Source organism: Oreochromis niloticus, linkage group LG16 (genome assembly GCF_001858045.2).
Source record: "Oreochromis niloticus isolate F11D_XX linkage group LG16, O_niloticus_UMD_NMBU, whole genome shotgun sequence".
Lineage (NCBI taxonomy): Eukaryota > Metazoa > Chordata > Actinopteri > Cichliformes > Cichlidae > Oreochromis > Oreochromis niloticus.
Genome location: NC_031987.2, coordinates 10,661,166 through 10,678,687, shown reverse-complemented (window position 1 = coordinate 10,678,687; position 17,522 = coordinate 10,661,166). Strand labels below are relative to the sequence as shown.

Below are 17,522 nucleotides of genomic sequence, written 5' to 3'. Positions count from 1 at the left end.
TGTATTGCTCTATAACAGAGCAGCAGCTCAAGGTTTGGCACTTGACTTTCTAACATTATGTGCGAGAATCAGATATAAGCACACAAAAACATTCACAACCACTGTTTTGCTTTCCTAACCTTGTTAAGGCTACAGTACAACGTGGTCTCTCATAGACACTCTTCTAGAGATATGACAACAGTCATAAAAGAAAACAGTGACCATTAGTAAATATATTAAAGATCATCTGTGCAAATACCTCAATTTGAGATGCTTAAGACATGAATCTACCATGTTACACACCTGCAAGAAAGCATTGCATAATTAAAAAAAGGAGGTGACAAACTTCATTTTTAGGAAAATTGATTAAAAGAATATTTTTGACATCAGCTATTACGATTATCGTTAAAGTTGCAAGTTTTCTAAAATAGCAGAGTTGGAATAAAATGAGAACAAGACTACAACCTACTGAAACACATTTCAGCACTTATCCACTCGATCTATAAGGTGGCAACACTTGTCTTGAAATGAAGTGCATTTTAAGCACATTGCATGCATTCTTAACAGTTAAAAATCATTTTATAGTGGATTAACCCAGCATCTTTTAATGTTATCACAGATAGTCTATTGATGTGCTTATAATGCCTTGTGAGCGACATACTTGTAGTGATGTTCTAGTCTCAAAACAAGTAGACAAATGGCCATGCATGTAACACTGGTTTTGTGCGTTTTCTGTTCAGCTTAATAAATTATTTTCACTACCTTGAAATGATTCTTCAATATGAACATGAGCCCCTTTCAGACATGCATGTCTTTAGATTAATCTGCTGCAATAGCTTCATGGCTAAACACAAATGTGTATCCCATTATCCTTCCCATTTCTATAGCTTCCTGCATTTTGCCTATTTTAATATTGGTTGTTGTCACTTGTTGCACTTTTTACTTAAATGAAGAAACTTGGGGTGAGGACAAAGCTATTAAAACAGACTTTTTTCTCCTCAATATTGCCAGTTGCTTAAAGAAAGTCAATGGGTTTCTCTGTATAATTCTGTGGGTCTAATCGGTACAATACAGAGTGCCCTGAGCAGACTGTTGTTGTGAATCGCTGCTAGGTAAATAAAAATCTTTGCACCAGTTACCTTTACAAATCGCTTTGAACTTGGCATAGTTATGAATGTTTGCAGTCACATTAACGGACAGGTCTGTTAGACCAGAACTGGGCATGCCTCTCGTGCATCTCAGTGGGTCTCTCAACTCACCAGAGGACGACATAAAAAGCAGTAACATGTACATATTAATATTGTATCTAATCAACCATTTTAAATTTGCAATGAGATTAAAACATTCCCACATGATGCATTTTCACTATTCCAGAAGAGAGAGCTCTTTCATGTCTAAGAGGGGCAGCGTGAAGCTTTCTCACCAGACCCACAAATATCGTGTTCGTACCGTAGCTGTGTCTGTCACAGTCCCGAGTATGTCTGAATTCAATTGTTAGGGACATTAACTTAAAATTAACCCATGCCAGAATGCCACAATGCAATCAGCCGAGAGGCTGATGAAGCCAGTAATGTTACGCATCCTGTGTCTGAAAAGGGTTCAAAACTGGCTGATGTGTTGTTTTTGATCTGAATCAAAGGCAGATGTTGTCTTCGCTAGCCACAGAACAGACACGTATGGCAGTTATTTCAGTGTCTGTGAGCAGAACACAAACAGAAATCCTGCTGACCGCTCACGAACAAAATAAAAACAGTAGTAACGCCCCCCCCCCAAACCCCCCTCCCCGTCCCCCCAGTGATTCTGTAAGGCAGAGACACGTGACAGTCTTTGATGTGAAAATCCTATGTTTGTCTGGCGGACCGCCCAGATTTCTACCAGCTTAAAGTGAAAAGTTCACAGAGAACATTACAGTCTTCACTGTGAAGACTTTTGTAAAACCTTGGCTTCCACTACAATGGTAGGATTCTCAATGTCTGCTTTGCTCTGAACCATCCTCAGCTCCAGTTGTGCAGGGGTAGGCCTTTTCCCGGGGCCAGCCATTTCTGAAAAAAAGGGAGACATTTAAGGGAAACAAACAAACAAACAGGTTTTTGCCCTGTGGTGAACTAAACAACCAAGAACTCAAAGGATAGCCTCGTGACTGTGTATAACCTATTTGTTTCAAAATATAAAAAGCTTTCACTAAATATCTAACCTAAACCTATTAACAACACAAGCAAAAAGTGCTCCAGTAAACAAAGTTGAAGACAAAGTTGAAAAACCTGAAGACACACTGAAGTCACTGGATACACACACAAACCCTACCATTGGCATAAGTAATGGTCCTCTTAATGACATGGTGCATGACAGAAACAGTCTTCTCACAGGCAGTCTGTTAAAAAGGAAGATTAGTTTAGCTATGACTCATTTACTGAGCAAGATATATTATCTGCATTTGACTGAAAACACTTATGTGTTGCTGACCTTCAGGTCCTTGGGGTGATGATGAGTCCAGGCTAACATCATGGCAGCAAAAAGGTCTCCTGTTCCCACAAATACAGCATCGACTTTGGGGATGTCCATGCAGATTTTCTGATCTGTGTTGGTCCCATCTGGTTTCTCTGCAGTGGCGACGACAAACACAGCCGTTATCCTAATTTTATAGGTTACTCTGTTGATCCTACACGAGGACTGCATCCCCACATTTTATAGTCATTTTGACAAAGTCAGCCTGATACTTTACTTATTTTTTGGCTTCCAAGAGCCACCAGGAACTGGTCCCCTTGTTTCGATGGAAGGTCTGTACTAGTGAGGACCACGGTCTCTGGACCCATTTTATGAAGCAGGTCCATCACCTGCAGAACAGATAAAAATCCCATTTTCTCAAACTTTGTCATTCATGATGCCAAAAATTAAATCTAAACACAGCCAAACAAAAATGTTTCTGATATTCACCTCAATAGCATCTTCCTCGGTGTTAATTTTCCTCCCAGTTAAGAGCCTATGAAAAAAAAAAATGTCACAAAAAAGCAACACTGCTTGCCATGTTGCATCTTTTAATTAGTTTTTACAGCATATTTTTAAGCTTCTGTAAAAATAAAAAAAATAAAAAAGATGCAAAGGATCATTATTCTTTAATTCTTCGATGTAAAAACTGTTTAAAATGCGCTCACTCTGCTTCAAATTGGTTTGGAGTCAGGATGTCAGCCAAAGGCACTACTTTGTTCTTGTAGACTGGCAGCAGGTTCTCTGGAACATACTGAAACAAGCAACAACAACAACAACAACAAAATACATAAATCTGATTTCCCAACCTGTTTACAAGTAACAAATGGAAATTGTTATACTGTCCAAAATGACTAAACAAATCCTACACTGTAATTCAAGAGTGCACTGAAGAGCACAAAAAGAACACAACATTGTTCATTAAACTGTCAGCAGCTGGATGTGTGTGGATAACTGCTTACCATAGCACCCTGGTCTCCCATAACAGGATCACAAACTGGAAAGAAGAAATTTAAAAAATGAGGCTTAAAAAAAGGTCACTTTTTAAAATGGAAAATCCAATCTGACACTCACCGTACACCAAGCTGGGATTGGCCTTCTTCAGCTCCTTAATAATATCAACCACCGTCTCCAGGAAGGAGATGTCCCTGCTGTATCCTTTAGGAAGAAATTTTGGGTTAACCTGAACTGCAGCATTGCTACACACACACACACACACACACACACAATTTCTAGTTTCTGAGCTTCCTAAAGTTTGGTATGAGATTTTTGGACCTCGGTCACACAGACAACAACCACTGGTCATAAGGTAAAAACCCGTTGTTGGTGACATCTGCTGTGTAAGTGAACTGTAAGCTGATCTAAAGTCCCAGTAATGAAGGCCATTGAGGCCAAAGACCAAGTCTGTACTAATGAGGACCGCAGTCTCTGGAACCATTTTATGAAGCAAGTGCATCACCTGGAGAATAGAAAAAAAATCACATTTTCTGAAGCTTTGTTAATCCTGATGCCAAAAATTAAATACAAATGCAGCAAAACGTGAAAGTGAATCCCAATTTTTCTGATATTCACCTCAACAGAATCTACCTCTTCCTGGTGACTGCCAGGTTCTAGAGAAAACTCACAGCTAGGTTGGCAAGTGATTGCTGGAGGTTGCTAGTGCAAAATTGGTCACAAAAAGGTATATGCTGTTGCACCAAAAAGGTACTTTGGTTGCTAGTAGAGTGCTGTAGTTGCTAATAGCTTGCTTGGATGTCACTACTTGTCTGTAGTTTTCGCTACGACTGAGTGCAAATGGGAAGTATTTGCAGACAAGATGGCATTTTTCCATGCAAACAGTGGGTGACCATGGCAAGCTTCTATCAACCAAAGCGATCACAAGGAGGCTCCTCCCCTCTCTGACCCCTCAGTGATAAAGTCTACCTCCATCAGGTGTGCTGTAACCCAATGTCCCACCCAGCCTTATCAGATCAATGCCGCCCACAATAAACTTAAGATTTTTGTATGAATAATACTGAAAGGAGACACTCCTTAAACTCACCTGTGAGGATGTAGTCATAGTGGTTCACATTGTTGAGCTTAATGCCCTCATAGAGCACATTCAATTCTTCTGCTGTCAGTACTTGCCCCTTCCAGTGGGCGTAGCCTGGGCAGAGATAAAAAATAAATAAATAAAACAGATGAAATTTTTCCATTGCTAATCTGATTTGATTTGGTTAACTCTCTTATTTCAAGGATGTTTTGTGTCAAAGTCTAAAACCATGATTTTAGACCTTTTGAGGATAAATGAGGAAGGAGGACACACATTTGCACTACTTAACCTAATAGAAGGGCTCATATATTGCATTAGCCCTACTGTGTATAAATCAACTTAGCAGACATTGCCATCCTTTCTCTGTTTTTCCATCGACCTAATTCCCTCTGCTGAGGTCCCTCTCCCCTTTGTACTTAGCAGGGCCTCCGCAGCTACTGAATGGAAAGCTTGTATCCTGGCTGCCAGCTCTCCTTTCTTTTCCCTCTTTCACCATTAAACTAGAATAAACCCTAAAAAGCTGTTCTGACTACAAATGACTGCACACAAAATGGACACACAAACACTCCTGTATACCAGAGGAAAAAATATAAGAGCTCACACAGAGCCCAAACTTGAACACGAGCCAGCGAGTTAGCCTCCTGCAGAGAGGACTTAACAGAAAGCTCACAGCAAAGCAGAAGCTTGTGCTGTGGTTGGGGGCGCTTCCACTGAAAGTGGAACATTTCAGAATTTTAATCTTTAAACATACCGGAAATAAACAAGATGAAGGGTCACATTCAGAGTATGCTCGTATGCTCAAAACTCATCAGCTTCCCATTTGTATTGGTTCAAGTGATTTCTGTGTAGGCCGCCGCCTCCTGCAGAGAAAAGCGCATTCTTTGCATACTTCAACACATGAACCCCAACTAATAATCCCATCATCTCCGCAGGTGTGTTGATTAGGGGGGAAAAATGCCAACAAACTAAATGTGGGGCAAAGGTTATAGCTGTATGGGGTAATTTACTAATGCTGAGGAGTAAACTGAAACCTTCAGAAATTTCAACGACAAAAAACAACAAAAAACCAAAAAAAAACAAAAGCCATGTAGGTTACAGGTTTTGCAACTACCCTGGCTTGTTGCGATAGGATGCAACTGTCATCAGACTCATGTATCATGTAACACGTCCAATATCTGTCCAAATTGTCTTCCGTCTCCTCCTCAGCCCCATGATTCATGTGGAGAGTCACATGTACCCTGTTTAACTTGCTTTATCCCTCATCGTTTTCCCTTCATGCATAATTGAAAATTAACTTGCATAACCTCTCTGAGCATCGGCTTCCACGAGCTTCACTTGTGTTACATGTAGCTGGTTTCCTGCTTTTTTCCAGCATATTCTTTTCTTTGTGATAGCTTTCATTGTAATCTGCTGAAGTCTGCACCGCTTGTGACATTATGGCTACTCCTGGTTCAGTTATCTTAGGCAGCAAAAAATTGTGACAGGTTTTGCTGCAGTGTTTGTCCTGCAGTGCTGACTTTTAAAAAAAATATGGCAACTCTAGCCTTGAGCCCACTAGTGTAACTGCCATATTTTTTTTCTTAATGGCATTTTCACTGTCTGATTGTGTGACTATTGCACAATATACTTGTGAGAACATGCATGTATTCACAAATAGATTTTTTTTAAAGGTAAATGAAAAGACAGTGGTTGAAAAAACACACCAGTTGCTTAAGAATCACTCGCTTGAAGTAATCTCCAAGATCAGTAGTGATTGCAAGCAAGTAAACATTGACTTGGGATGCCTGTGGCTCAGGAGGAAAAGTGGGTCATCCACTAATTGGAGGGTTAAGGGTTTGATCATTGGCTGCTTCAGTCTACATCCCAAAGTGTCCTTGGGCAAGATACCGAACCCCAAGTTGGTCTGATGCATCCACCAGAGTGCCAGTGTTTGACAAAAAACACTTAAGTGTATGAGTCAGCCATGTCATATAAAGTGCTTTGAGTGCTCCAGTAGAAAAGTGCTCTATAAGAATCAGTCCATTTACTTTCCATTGCTGAGATTTCTACCATAGCAGCAGGAATGCTCACATTTTTGCTTTTGGGTCAGACAAGTAAAAATCGTTTTAATCTGTCAATCAAAAAGATTTTTTGATTGATTTTTGATTTCATCTAGCTGCTTAGAGGAGTCTTTGAGGATTCTACGGATACTATATGAACAACAATACATTCTGATTTTTCGAACTGTGTCTTCTTGATAGCCCTAATTTCTGTAAAAAAATTACAATTCTTATGTACAATTTATGTAAGCTTGAAAATCAGTCAATCGCAGTTTGAACGCTCTTAGGCAGCTGTCTTGTAATTTAAGTAGTCTTCAGGAATAGTCTTCCAAGCTTCTTGAAGGACATTCAAAGCCCTTCCTTGGATGCTTGCTGCCTTTTGTTCTGAATTTTCATTCATCACACCATAAGACCCATCGCCACTGATCTTCAGTCAAGTTATTGGGTAATTTGGTAATTTGACAGTGACCCTTCCACTGAGACCATTTAGTACACGGATCAACTGAAGGTCCAGATGAATCTCTCGAGTCCTGTGTCAGGTTATTGCTGGGTGTTTTTTATTTTTTAAGGCCACGGCTTTCAGATGCTGTTCAGCTGTTCAGCTTTTTTGTTTTTCCAAGACCTGCGAGTTCTCAAATTTTTTTAAGGGCACACTGTTCCTGTTAAAAAGGAGTTTTTCCTTCTCACTGTCACCAAGTGCTTGCTCATATGGGGTTGTCTGATTGTTGGTGTTACAATATAAAGTGACTTGATGAGACTGCTGATGTGAATTAGCGCTAAATAAAAACAAAAATGATTGAATTGATATGTCCATCTCTTTATCTGTTTATTAAGTGCCCAAACAGACAAAAACGGTCTGAAAATGGTCAGGTACAAGGAATGAACATGAGTGAAAAAGCAGCTAGTGCCCTTTGAAAAACTTTTTAAAAAAATCTTAAGAAACTTAAAGAACCGCTGCTCAAAACATATTTGTCAAAAAATGACAAGAAAATCTGGCTCATTGGAAGCAAAATATAAAGAAAATAGAGTGTGCCTCAAGACTTTTGTACAGTACTGCAAAAAAGAGAAAATATTTGCAGAAAATATTTGTGATTTAATATATAAGGAATACAGACTGGGGCTACCAGATATTAAGCCAATACAATGATTAGGTTTCTGGGAGAGTCCTGGTAGAAGTAAGGCCTGTGGGCAGTTATTTTGAACCTGCTCTCTAACTGAACAGTGGGAGAGACAGAAGACTATTTAAAAGTTTTGTTTTTGTCCCAAAATAAGGTTGAAAAGTTTCACCTGTGCACACTGTAAGTTGCACAACATTATAGCTTCACAAACGGCTTGTTGTTGAGTGCCAACTAGACTGAGAAGTACCATGTTTATTTACATGACTGATACAGTAAGCCAAGAAAAACAATAAGTAAAAGATATGTCAGCCGTTAAAACTGCTGTGAATCTCTACCGTCTGCATTCACCAACATGTTCCCTGTTAGGACTGTCAATCAAGCCTCTTTGGTGAGAGGAGTGAAACAACCGTCGTCTTTGCCTTTGTGAAATTCTCCCACAGACTCAGATTCAGGACTCCGAGTGCTGTGTCTCTCCTTTGTAATGCCTGCTGTGTTAACCAGCAGCAGTGATTCCTTTAAGCTCTTAGCTGTTACTTTGGAAATCCTTTTAGTGCACTGAACAGTGTCCATTTGGTCTCTGGACTGGAGATATCTGTATGATAATCAACATCTATATGGTCATCTTTACAATGATCTTCTAGATAATGCTAAACAGTCTGCAGGTACTTTAATTCCTTTCCATCCTAAATCTATTTCTGCTATCTAAATAGAACATCTTTGAAGTTTGTATACTCCACTAGTTTGTGTAGTCCACTATCTGGACTACTGCATGGACATAAAATTCCTGTCCTACAGTAATTTAACCAGAATACAAATAGTTGACAGCCAGTTGAATCGAGTCCCCTAAAGTTGTGGTCGTTGGTCAAAGACTTATTCAGACCGATGGCAACATGCTGACAATTTATCTGCATTTATAAATGTTACAGCAATTATTTACAGACCTTCAACAATCTCTCTGAGAGTGACTGGAGTCAGTCCAAGTCAGACTTCAACTGTTTGCAGAAAGGTTGCCTCCCGTCAGGAAACCTGTGCAATCCCCTTGTGATCGGAAGTGGCTCTGCAACAAGCTCAAGCTCTGGGCAACCACTTAGTCACCCAAAGTTGCAATCGGTTACATAATGTATAAAAATTGATTGCAATCAACAGGCAGACACAGATTTTACTTTTGCAGATTCAAGAAGTGTTTGTTTTATCAGCAAATTTTGGTTTTGTTTTAGTTCATCTTTAGACTAAAACATTGATTGGTTTTGGTAATTTATCTAAATTCTTTTAGTTTAGTTTCTCAGTCAACTAAAAAGTATAAAATTACAGTATCCTAAATCTGATTCCACATGTCAGCACTTCTCCTCCCAAGCGTTGACATTTTGTGGCACTTTATGACAAACAGGAAGCATGAAAGTTACCGTATTTTTCGGACCATAAGGTGCACCAGATTATAAGGCGCACTGTCGATGAACAGGTCTATTTTCATACATAAGGCGCACTGGATTATAAGGCGCAATAAGCAAAACAAAGCAGTCAGATAAGTCAAACTTTACTCAACTCATTCTTCTCTTAATGTAAAGCTAACATAGCTGTGTTGCTAGCGATCACGTAGCACATCATTATATACCAGCTAGTCCAAGTTCAGTAACCCTACAAACATCACTGCTGTTTAGTTTTCTGTCTTCATTTATCTTGGAAGTGATAGCAGAGCTGTAAGTTTTAATTTTTCCAGAAATCACTCAGTCAGAAGATGGTATAACATGTTTAGGTGGAAACTAGCGAGCTAACTTCCTGCTAACTTCTAACCCCTGTTAAATTTAATAAATTCTGTTTTCATGGATGTCTGGATGTTAAACTTAATTGTTACACCTGGTAAAGCAGCAACACTGCTTGATGGACCATTTTATTAAAGATGAAAGAATTTAGACAGTTTTTAACTCTCAGTGATGTCGCAGTGTTCGTTTGACTTTGGGACCTGAAGTTGACAGAGCTTTGGACCCAGATTACTCTGCGAGGCTCCTGACTACAGTAGCCATAATGCTCCGAAAATCCATCAAGCAGTGTGGCTTCGTAGCTTACCAAAGTCGTACTAAAACATTTTTTGACAGATTTTTGAGCGCCGTGTACCACATAAAATCGGTTCGAGGTCAGTAAGCACAACCAGAAGAAGGCACACAGGATTATAAGGCGCACTCAATTTTTGAGAAAATTAAAGGGTGCAGAAAATGCGGTAGTTGAACCCCCCCTGCAATGCTGTTTGTCAGGAGCAGATCAAATTGTGGATGTCCTTGCTTCATCTCTGTTTGGATCACTTCCAAAGTTGTCTCGCCTTTCATCACAGCTTAATTAGTTCTGATTGGATCTCATCTCTTGAAAACATTTTCATGTTGTTGACGAAAGTGTCGATACATTTCATCAAAGTTTTTGTCCTCGTGCCTTAGTTTTTATTTATATATCGTCTTGTTTTTGTAAGGAAAACAAAGATTGTTGTCTAAAACTACTGGTGAACGAAATTAAAACTGGATGCAAGGAAGTTGCTGTTCTATTTTCACTCGTGTGACTGAGCCATTCACTTGTTTGGAATTAGGAGGTAGCTTTGCGAAGATAAGTACTTTGGATGGTTTTTCGGTTGAGATGATTTAATGGAAGGTTACTCGCCAAATGTTATCTCAGGATAGTGATGCATGAGATGAGCCCTGTTGTTTGTCAGAGATTTAATAAAATATTGATATTTGTGTCCCTATGCCAATACAATATCTCCAAACAGAATACTCACAACAATCTTGTATCAATTTTTACCCCAACCTTACACAATATACAGGTAAAGGATTATAATCAGATGTAATAAGCTATCTCTATCATACAGCACCGTCACATGGATGTGCTCAGAGTTTAGATTTATCTGCCTCCTCTCAGCTGAGTAACCTGAGAGGTGAAGAAGCCGATTCTTAGAAAAACATTAACTTCTCTAGTTAAACACAGTCCCTGAGTCTCCCCCTCTAAACCTGGCTGATGGTCACAGTGACTGTCTTTCACTGAGTCGCATATAGCAATCATACAGAGTTCATCAAAGGGGTTCTGTACTAACAAGCCAAAGTACACAGAGAGAGATAATTCCCCTGTACAGCTAGCAAAAGAGTCCCAATGCATGCGTGCAAAGAAGTCTTCTTTTAATCTTTTGACCAACCAAAAAAAGTTGCATGTATCCTTAAATGAACCTAAAATGTGCATAAATTCACCTACTCTGTTAAACTTAAGCTGTTATATTTTAACCAACTATGGCAAACTGGATACAAGCGACCTAACTGGATGAGAACGGACGATTGTTTTTCCGCCCTTACAAAAGCTCTCAATAAATGATTTCCATATCTGATCCATGTAATATAGCAGCAGTGACAAAAGTTAATGGTCCAGCCAACCAGCATAAAAAGGCTGAGTTGTTACACAAGTAGAAGGAGGAGTCAATCGACTTTATGATAGCAGCACTTTGCTGCTCCATTAAAATCACTCAGCCGACCTGTGTGATTGGAGAACTGCACCGAGTTGATGGAGTCCACTTCAAAGCCCAGCACCTGGGAAGAGAGACATGAAGCAGCTGTTAAAACAGAGAACAATGGGCTCCGTATTGCACTCTGTCTAAAAGAATCACACTGCACTGCAGGAACAGGACGCCGAAGGTGAACCACTGTGAGAACTGGTCAACATTCAGTTTCAAAGTTTCTGCGCCCCGCCCCCCCCTTTTCTGACAGCTTCAACAGTTTTTCAATTTCACAAAATCGCATGTAGAACTTTTGCATAATTTCGTTTCTAAATAGCTCCTTTTGTGGACTGTAAACTCCAGTTATCAAACTTGTTTGAGATAAGGAGAACAATAAAGTGGATTATAATGTAAGATGATATTACTCAACCACAACTAAATAAGTTACCAGTGAATTCTGATCATTTTCAAGGATGCACTGTTGTAAGTGGCAAACACAGAAATTAACCAGTGAAAGTGAAGGAGATTATCTGTTTCGTCTGATCAATTTTGTTAAGAAAGACTTCGATTTCAAATAACTCCTATTTATTCATATTTCTAATAAATAACAAAAATTAACTTGATTTATTTTCAAATATCAATATAGATGGCATACATTTCCCCAGCGTGTTAAATTAGATTTTTTTTTTTTTTTTTTAAAGATGAATATTGGGACGCTATAATGTGATGTAATCACTGACAATGAGTGATATACTAGTAACAATGAGAATCATGCTAGAATATTTAAGCTCCAGTTTAACTAATATTAAACAGCATTTGCTATTGCAGTTTTAGGTTTACAGTCGTTCAGTGGGATTAAAGGGTGGAAAATGGAAAAAGGGCCTTTGATGTTTCTCAGAAAAGGTTACAAAATCTCATAAATCAGGAAGTGTCGCTGTGGACCGGCTCGATTTTCTCCGTTTTCGTTACAAGTTTGATGCTGTTTCCCTCCCAATCTCTCTCTCTTTGGACTACAGAGGGTTGTTTGAAACTACCACCTGAATGTCAGATCCGGTTCTTCTTACCTGCAGCGGGAATGTTGCCGACTTGTTCCCAACGTATCCCCTGACAACGTGACTCTGAATGGACAACACGCGACACTCCATTATAGCCGACCTGGGTTTAAAAAAACACCTGACTGATTCACTTTACCCTAAAGCAGTATTAAAGATCAGGGCAGCCTGAAGCAAGCTGAAACTTAGCATGTGGGGAATACGTCCAGCTTTGAAGGACAGCAGCTGTGCTGTCGAGTCACATTTACGGCTTTTTTTTTCTTCAGGCAGCTAGAAGGACTCCTAAGTGGAGCATTCACAGACTCACCAGGAATATAGGAAAACTGGGTTACAAACACAAAAGGGGTTCCCGTTGTTGATTGAAGTTTATCAGTGATTATTTTTTTGTGTGTGACAGGAAAACACCTTTTCCACAAAATACACGATCAACATAGACATAGATATATTTTAAGACAACTGAAACAGCCACACACAGGCAAAACAATACATTTATTTCACAATCTCCAAAGAACATTAATTATATTAATATATACTGCTGGTTGAAAGCCTACTTAAATTTTGTTTAAAACTTTCAAGAATACAAAAAGAGCCCAGAAAATGCTTGTTTAAAACATGTAACATATATGTTCAACACATGGTTGAGTGATATATGAGAAAAATGAATAGTTTTCACTGTCATTTCACTATATTATTATTGTAGGATGTATAATTTGAAAATAGCTTTTGGTTTGAATAATTATGGATAAACTAACCCCCCCCGCTTCTTTAGTTTCAATCAATAACCAATAGCACACAACTATGGAGCAGTGCAGGCTCTCCAGATACCTGTGAAACCAAACAGCTTTCATACTGTGTCTTGTACTGAGCCAGAGAGTCCTGTGATTTAAGTTTCAACTACAGTTTCAACTAAAAAGCTGACTTCTGTGGATGATTTCAGCAGCACATAGGAAATATGTAAGGCCTGACTGCCAGCTAGTGCCTTCTTCTGTAACCAGACACCATAAATATACAGACATTATTCTGTCACCTGTTAAGTTAATTTTTATTTATTTGTTAGTCCTTACAGAGAGTATAAAAGTTGGACATAGCTTCCGAGTCTGTAAAGTTAAGCCAATGTAGCATTTATTTAAATGGCCAGCAGGGGTTCATCCAGGGGGTTCCTCTGGATGAAAAAAAAGACTTGTGGGAAAGCAACCCTGAGCTCCAACATCTTCAACAATCATCCTGACTGCCTGTGAGAAGTGTTTTCTTAGGGTTTGTTTTCAGTTGTCAAAATAAATATTTAAAAAACAAAACAAAAAAGCCCATAAGACTAAATGTGCTGTCCTTTCTAAAAAGACAGCATTCATTAAGTTATCAAAGGTGGATTTTGACCAATTGCAACAGTCCACCAGAGGATTTAGTAACATCAACAAGCAGTTGTTGATCTCTCTCATATCACATCACTGTACTTGCACTTAATAACAAAACAATGTACTTCAATAATATGCCTCACAACTGTTTTTGACTGTTCACTGTAAACTGCAGACTGCTAATTTGCAACGTTTTTTCATTTAAACTTTTCAATTTTGATTTTTCAATTTAATTTCATACTTGATTCCTTTCAGTTTTATTCTCATATCTGTGAAAGGCTTTGCTAACCATAAAAAAGCTTGATCTTGCAGCAGAAAGTATTCAGTGTGTTCTTTATACTCTATATCAGTGATTTCTAAGGTCTTCACATACGCAGAGTCGAAATTAATGACAAATGTTCAAGGACAAGCTGAATTTGTGAGTGAGATACTGCTTTGGAGACTCAGTATTGCCTGGTGACACAATAACCTTACACCTGGCAATTCTATATTTCAGACTGGCTCACTTTCCAATGTAGTTGTAACTAATGTAATCATGCAGACTCCATTCTGGGTCATGACATGACTCATCTAACAAAGCTGGGTACTTTAAACACAGGCAGCTGTGCTATGACAATATCAGCTACTTCCACAGCTGAGGGAGTTATTGTGACGGTGAGGAAGGTCAGTGTTATCGTGTACAGACTGTGAACTGATTATTAAAACCTTGAGTAATGAAGATTCTCAGGAATGAGCACACAATCTTAATTCTCAACGATAAAGCACTTCAGTTTGAGCATGAAAAAAAAAGTATGATATACGTGCTTACATCAGTGATCAAATGTTCTGTTCCAGTCACTGCTGATGCCAAACAATATGCCATGCCTCCCTAGAATATGATATAACTTTCACTTAACTAGACAGTAGGTAACATCATCAGTATTGCATAATGTTTTGGTTTTTTTTAATTTATGCCAAAAAATCTAACACCAAAAATGCTCCAATCACCCTTCATTTAATCGGTAGGCTACAATGAATGCCTAAAAAGAATCAGACTAGCAATTAAAGGTCAAATTAATATATGAACTAATGCAAAGCACCAATGGTTAAATGCTGTAAATTATGTCTTCTATAACCACTGATTTACTCTTATGATCTACAGTAGATTCCATATAACTGAATTGATGACTATATTTGCTACCACCAGGGGGCCCAAATCTGGTATTTTTTGGTATTTAAATGAATGAACAGGAGATGTAACCCTGAAAAATCACAGAAGATGTAAAGCATGTAGTACGCTGAAAGAGGAGACTTTAAGTTTATGTATTTTACTTTGAGTATATTATTAACACACCCACGTGGGACTCATGAGTGATGTATTCCCAGTTCTGGTCGCAAGCCCAGATAAAGAAAAAGAACGGTATGCAGCGTAAAATCTTTGCCAAATCAAATATGTGGATCAGAAATGATACGATCAGCTGTGACAACAGGAAAAAAGAGCAATGACACGAGGTAAAGACACAAGATTCAGTCGCTGAAACCAGGCCTTATATAATCAAACAAGCTTCACCTTTTAAAGGGATACCTGGATTTTTGGTCTGTCTTTACCTATTAGCGTCTGCTCAAAAACTGGACCCCCACAGCTATGACTCCAAGAGATGATAACACACAAAGAAAGCACTGCATGCTTCCATGCAATCAGTGACACACGGACCATATTGAGTCATGTCAGGCTTTTAATCTCTTTTAAACTCCCCCATTAAAAATTAATCAGCAGAGGTCAGAGGAGGAGTGAATGGAAGTCTCAGTGAGGAGGGTGAAATCAGGAGGCAGCTGAAGGGTGGACTGCGCAGACCACAAAGCACGGAGTCTCCGACATCTGGACGAGGAGCACAGAAGCCAACAGAGAATAGCAGAACCAGGTGGATGAGCGGAAATTGTTAATAAAACGCACATGGGGTAGTGGCAGAGAGAAACTTAAGATACAGCTGGTAATGTTTTTTACTGTTACAGCTTTAAAGGCAAGCCCATATCTGTAGCATCTGATATAAAATGAGGATTTAACGCCTAGATTTGAGGGTGAAAATCCTTGTTGGTGTCCAGCAGTTAATGAGTGGTTAGTGTGCAGCTTTTAGTGAGAAGAAAAAAGGGCCTGCAGTGGCATGTAGTGATACACCTGGGTGGTATCAGTGTGCTAATGAAGGTGTTCCTGTGTTCGGAGAGAAAGGCATGAAGTTGCATGTCGTGTAAACAGCGGGGTGTTTGAGGAAGTTTATGTCCTTTGAAGTGGAAAATATTACATTGCAAAAATTCTCCATACAACTAAGTTTTGCATGACGATTTCTAGAAAATAAAGGTACATCAGTCTAATAAATGTATACTTCAGTATTATTATTATTATATTATTATTAGATGTAGAAAAATGCCTCTTGTAAGTGTTACATTTTAGCTTATTATATACATTCTAAGGCCACTTTATGCTTTACTCAAATATCTAATCAGCCAATCACATGGCAGCAACTCAGTGCATTTTGTGGACCTGCTGAAGCCCAAACCGAGCATCAGAATGAGGAACAAAAAGGCAATTCAAGTGACTTTGGATGCAGACTTGTTGTTGGAGCCAGACAAGCTGGTCTGATTATAACAGAAGCCGTTGATCTGCAGGGATTTTCAAACACAAACATCTCCAGAGGTTACAGAGAATGGTCCAAAAGAAGAGAAAATATCCAGTGAGCGCCAGTCCAATGTGCGAGAATACTTGTTGATTCCAGACATCAGGAGAGAATGTACAAACTGCTTCGAGCTGATAGGAAGGCAACGGCAATGTGAATAATCACTCATCTCTGAAACTATAACAGGTCAAACCTTGAAGCAGATGGGCTCCAGCAGCAGAAGACCACACCGGGTGACACTCCTGTCTGATAAGAACAGGAAAGTGAAGCTACAGTTCACACAGTTTCAACAAAATTGGACAAAATAAGACAGGAAACATGTTTGTTTATTTGATGAGTCTTGATTTCTGCTAAAGCATTCAGATAGTCAGGTAGGAACTTGGCGCAAACAACCTGAAACAACCTTGTTCGTTTTATTAACATTACTACTACTACTAATAATTAATATATATTTTGGCACACTTTCCACCCAGTATCACCAACTGAGCTTTGGCATCCAGAAGGAGAAAGCTCCGTGTCACAAAGCTCACACTGGTTTCTTGAACATGACAATGAGTTTTACTGTGCTCAAATGGCCTCCACAGTCACCAGATCACAATCCAGCAGAGCACCACTGGAATGTGGTGAAGATTGGCATCATCGTGCAGCTGATGCTATCGTGTCAATATGAACCAAAATTTCAGAGGAATGTTTCCAGGATATGTGCCACAAATACTTAAGGCAGTTTCAGATATAAAATTGGAACACTATATGAATTACATTAGAAAAGGTATGTTGTAAAGTAAAAAGGCCAGAAAACTGTAAAACTGTGTCTATTAACACAGCAAGGTTAACTGTTCTTGAACCTTGTTCTTTATTGTAATAACATCTAATCATTAATTAGATTGAATAAAATGATAACAATCATTGTTTTCTCATTCTTATGCCCTTAATTTCAGCTATTAAGTTTACCTGTTTGTTACTTTGGTGTAAGCAGAATTTAAAAAAGGAAGGAAGGGGGGGAGCAGTGAAACGATGACAGCAGCTGCTGAAGTTCTTTAATTTGAGCTTGTGAAAAGAGGCCATCACCTGGTCCAGGTAGACAGGACTCTGGCTGTGTTTCAGCTCCCCCTCACCTGTCTCTTACCTGTCGTCAGTCGTCACTCAGCGTGTTGTGCTGGATGTCCAAGGCGATGAAAGGTGATCTAGCCCCCCCAAAAAGAAAATCTGTACGTGCACCTGAACACAAATGGCCCTATTACAGCATGTTTCCTGTCTGCAGTCCCTGTGGCAGGTTATCTAGAGTCTTTACCTGGAGAAGGGTCACCCTGGCAACCACTAAAAGGATACCCAGTTCTTAAAAATAAAAATAG

The 17,522-nt window shown here is 39.1% G+C and overlaps 1 protein-coding gene across 1 annotated transcript; it reads right to left on the bottom strand.

The window, feature by feature from the left end:
• Positions 1-370: 370 nt before the first annotated feature.
• On the bottom strand, positions 371-12,444 carry LOC100702179 (pyridoxal kinase). The gene is made up of 11 exons (XM_003445321.5): positions 12,180-12,444; positions 11,155-11,209; positions 4,505-4,609; positions 3,538-3,621; positions 3,426-3,460; positions 3,132-3,217; positions 2,914-2,959; positions 2,702-2,813; positions 2,443-2,579; positions 2,284-2,350; positions 371-2,021 (listed from the first exon to the last, which is right to left on the bottom strand). Exons 1-11 carry the CDS (start codon positions 12,258-12,260, stop codon positions 1,894-1,896), a joined length of 936 nt encoding a protein of 311 aa, XP_003445369.1. The 5' UTR covers positions 12,261-12,444; the 3' UTR covers positions 371-1,893.
• Positions 12,445-17,522: the final 5,078 nt, after the last annotated feature.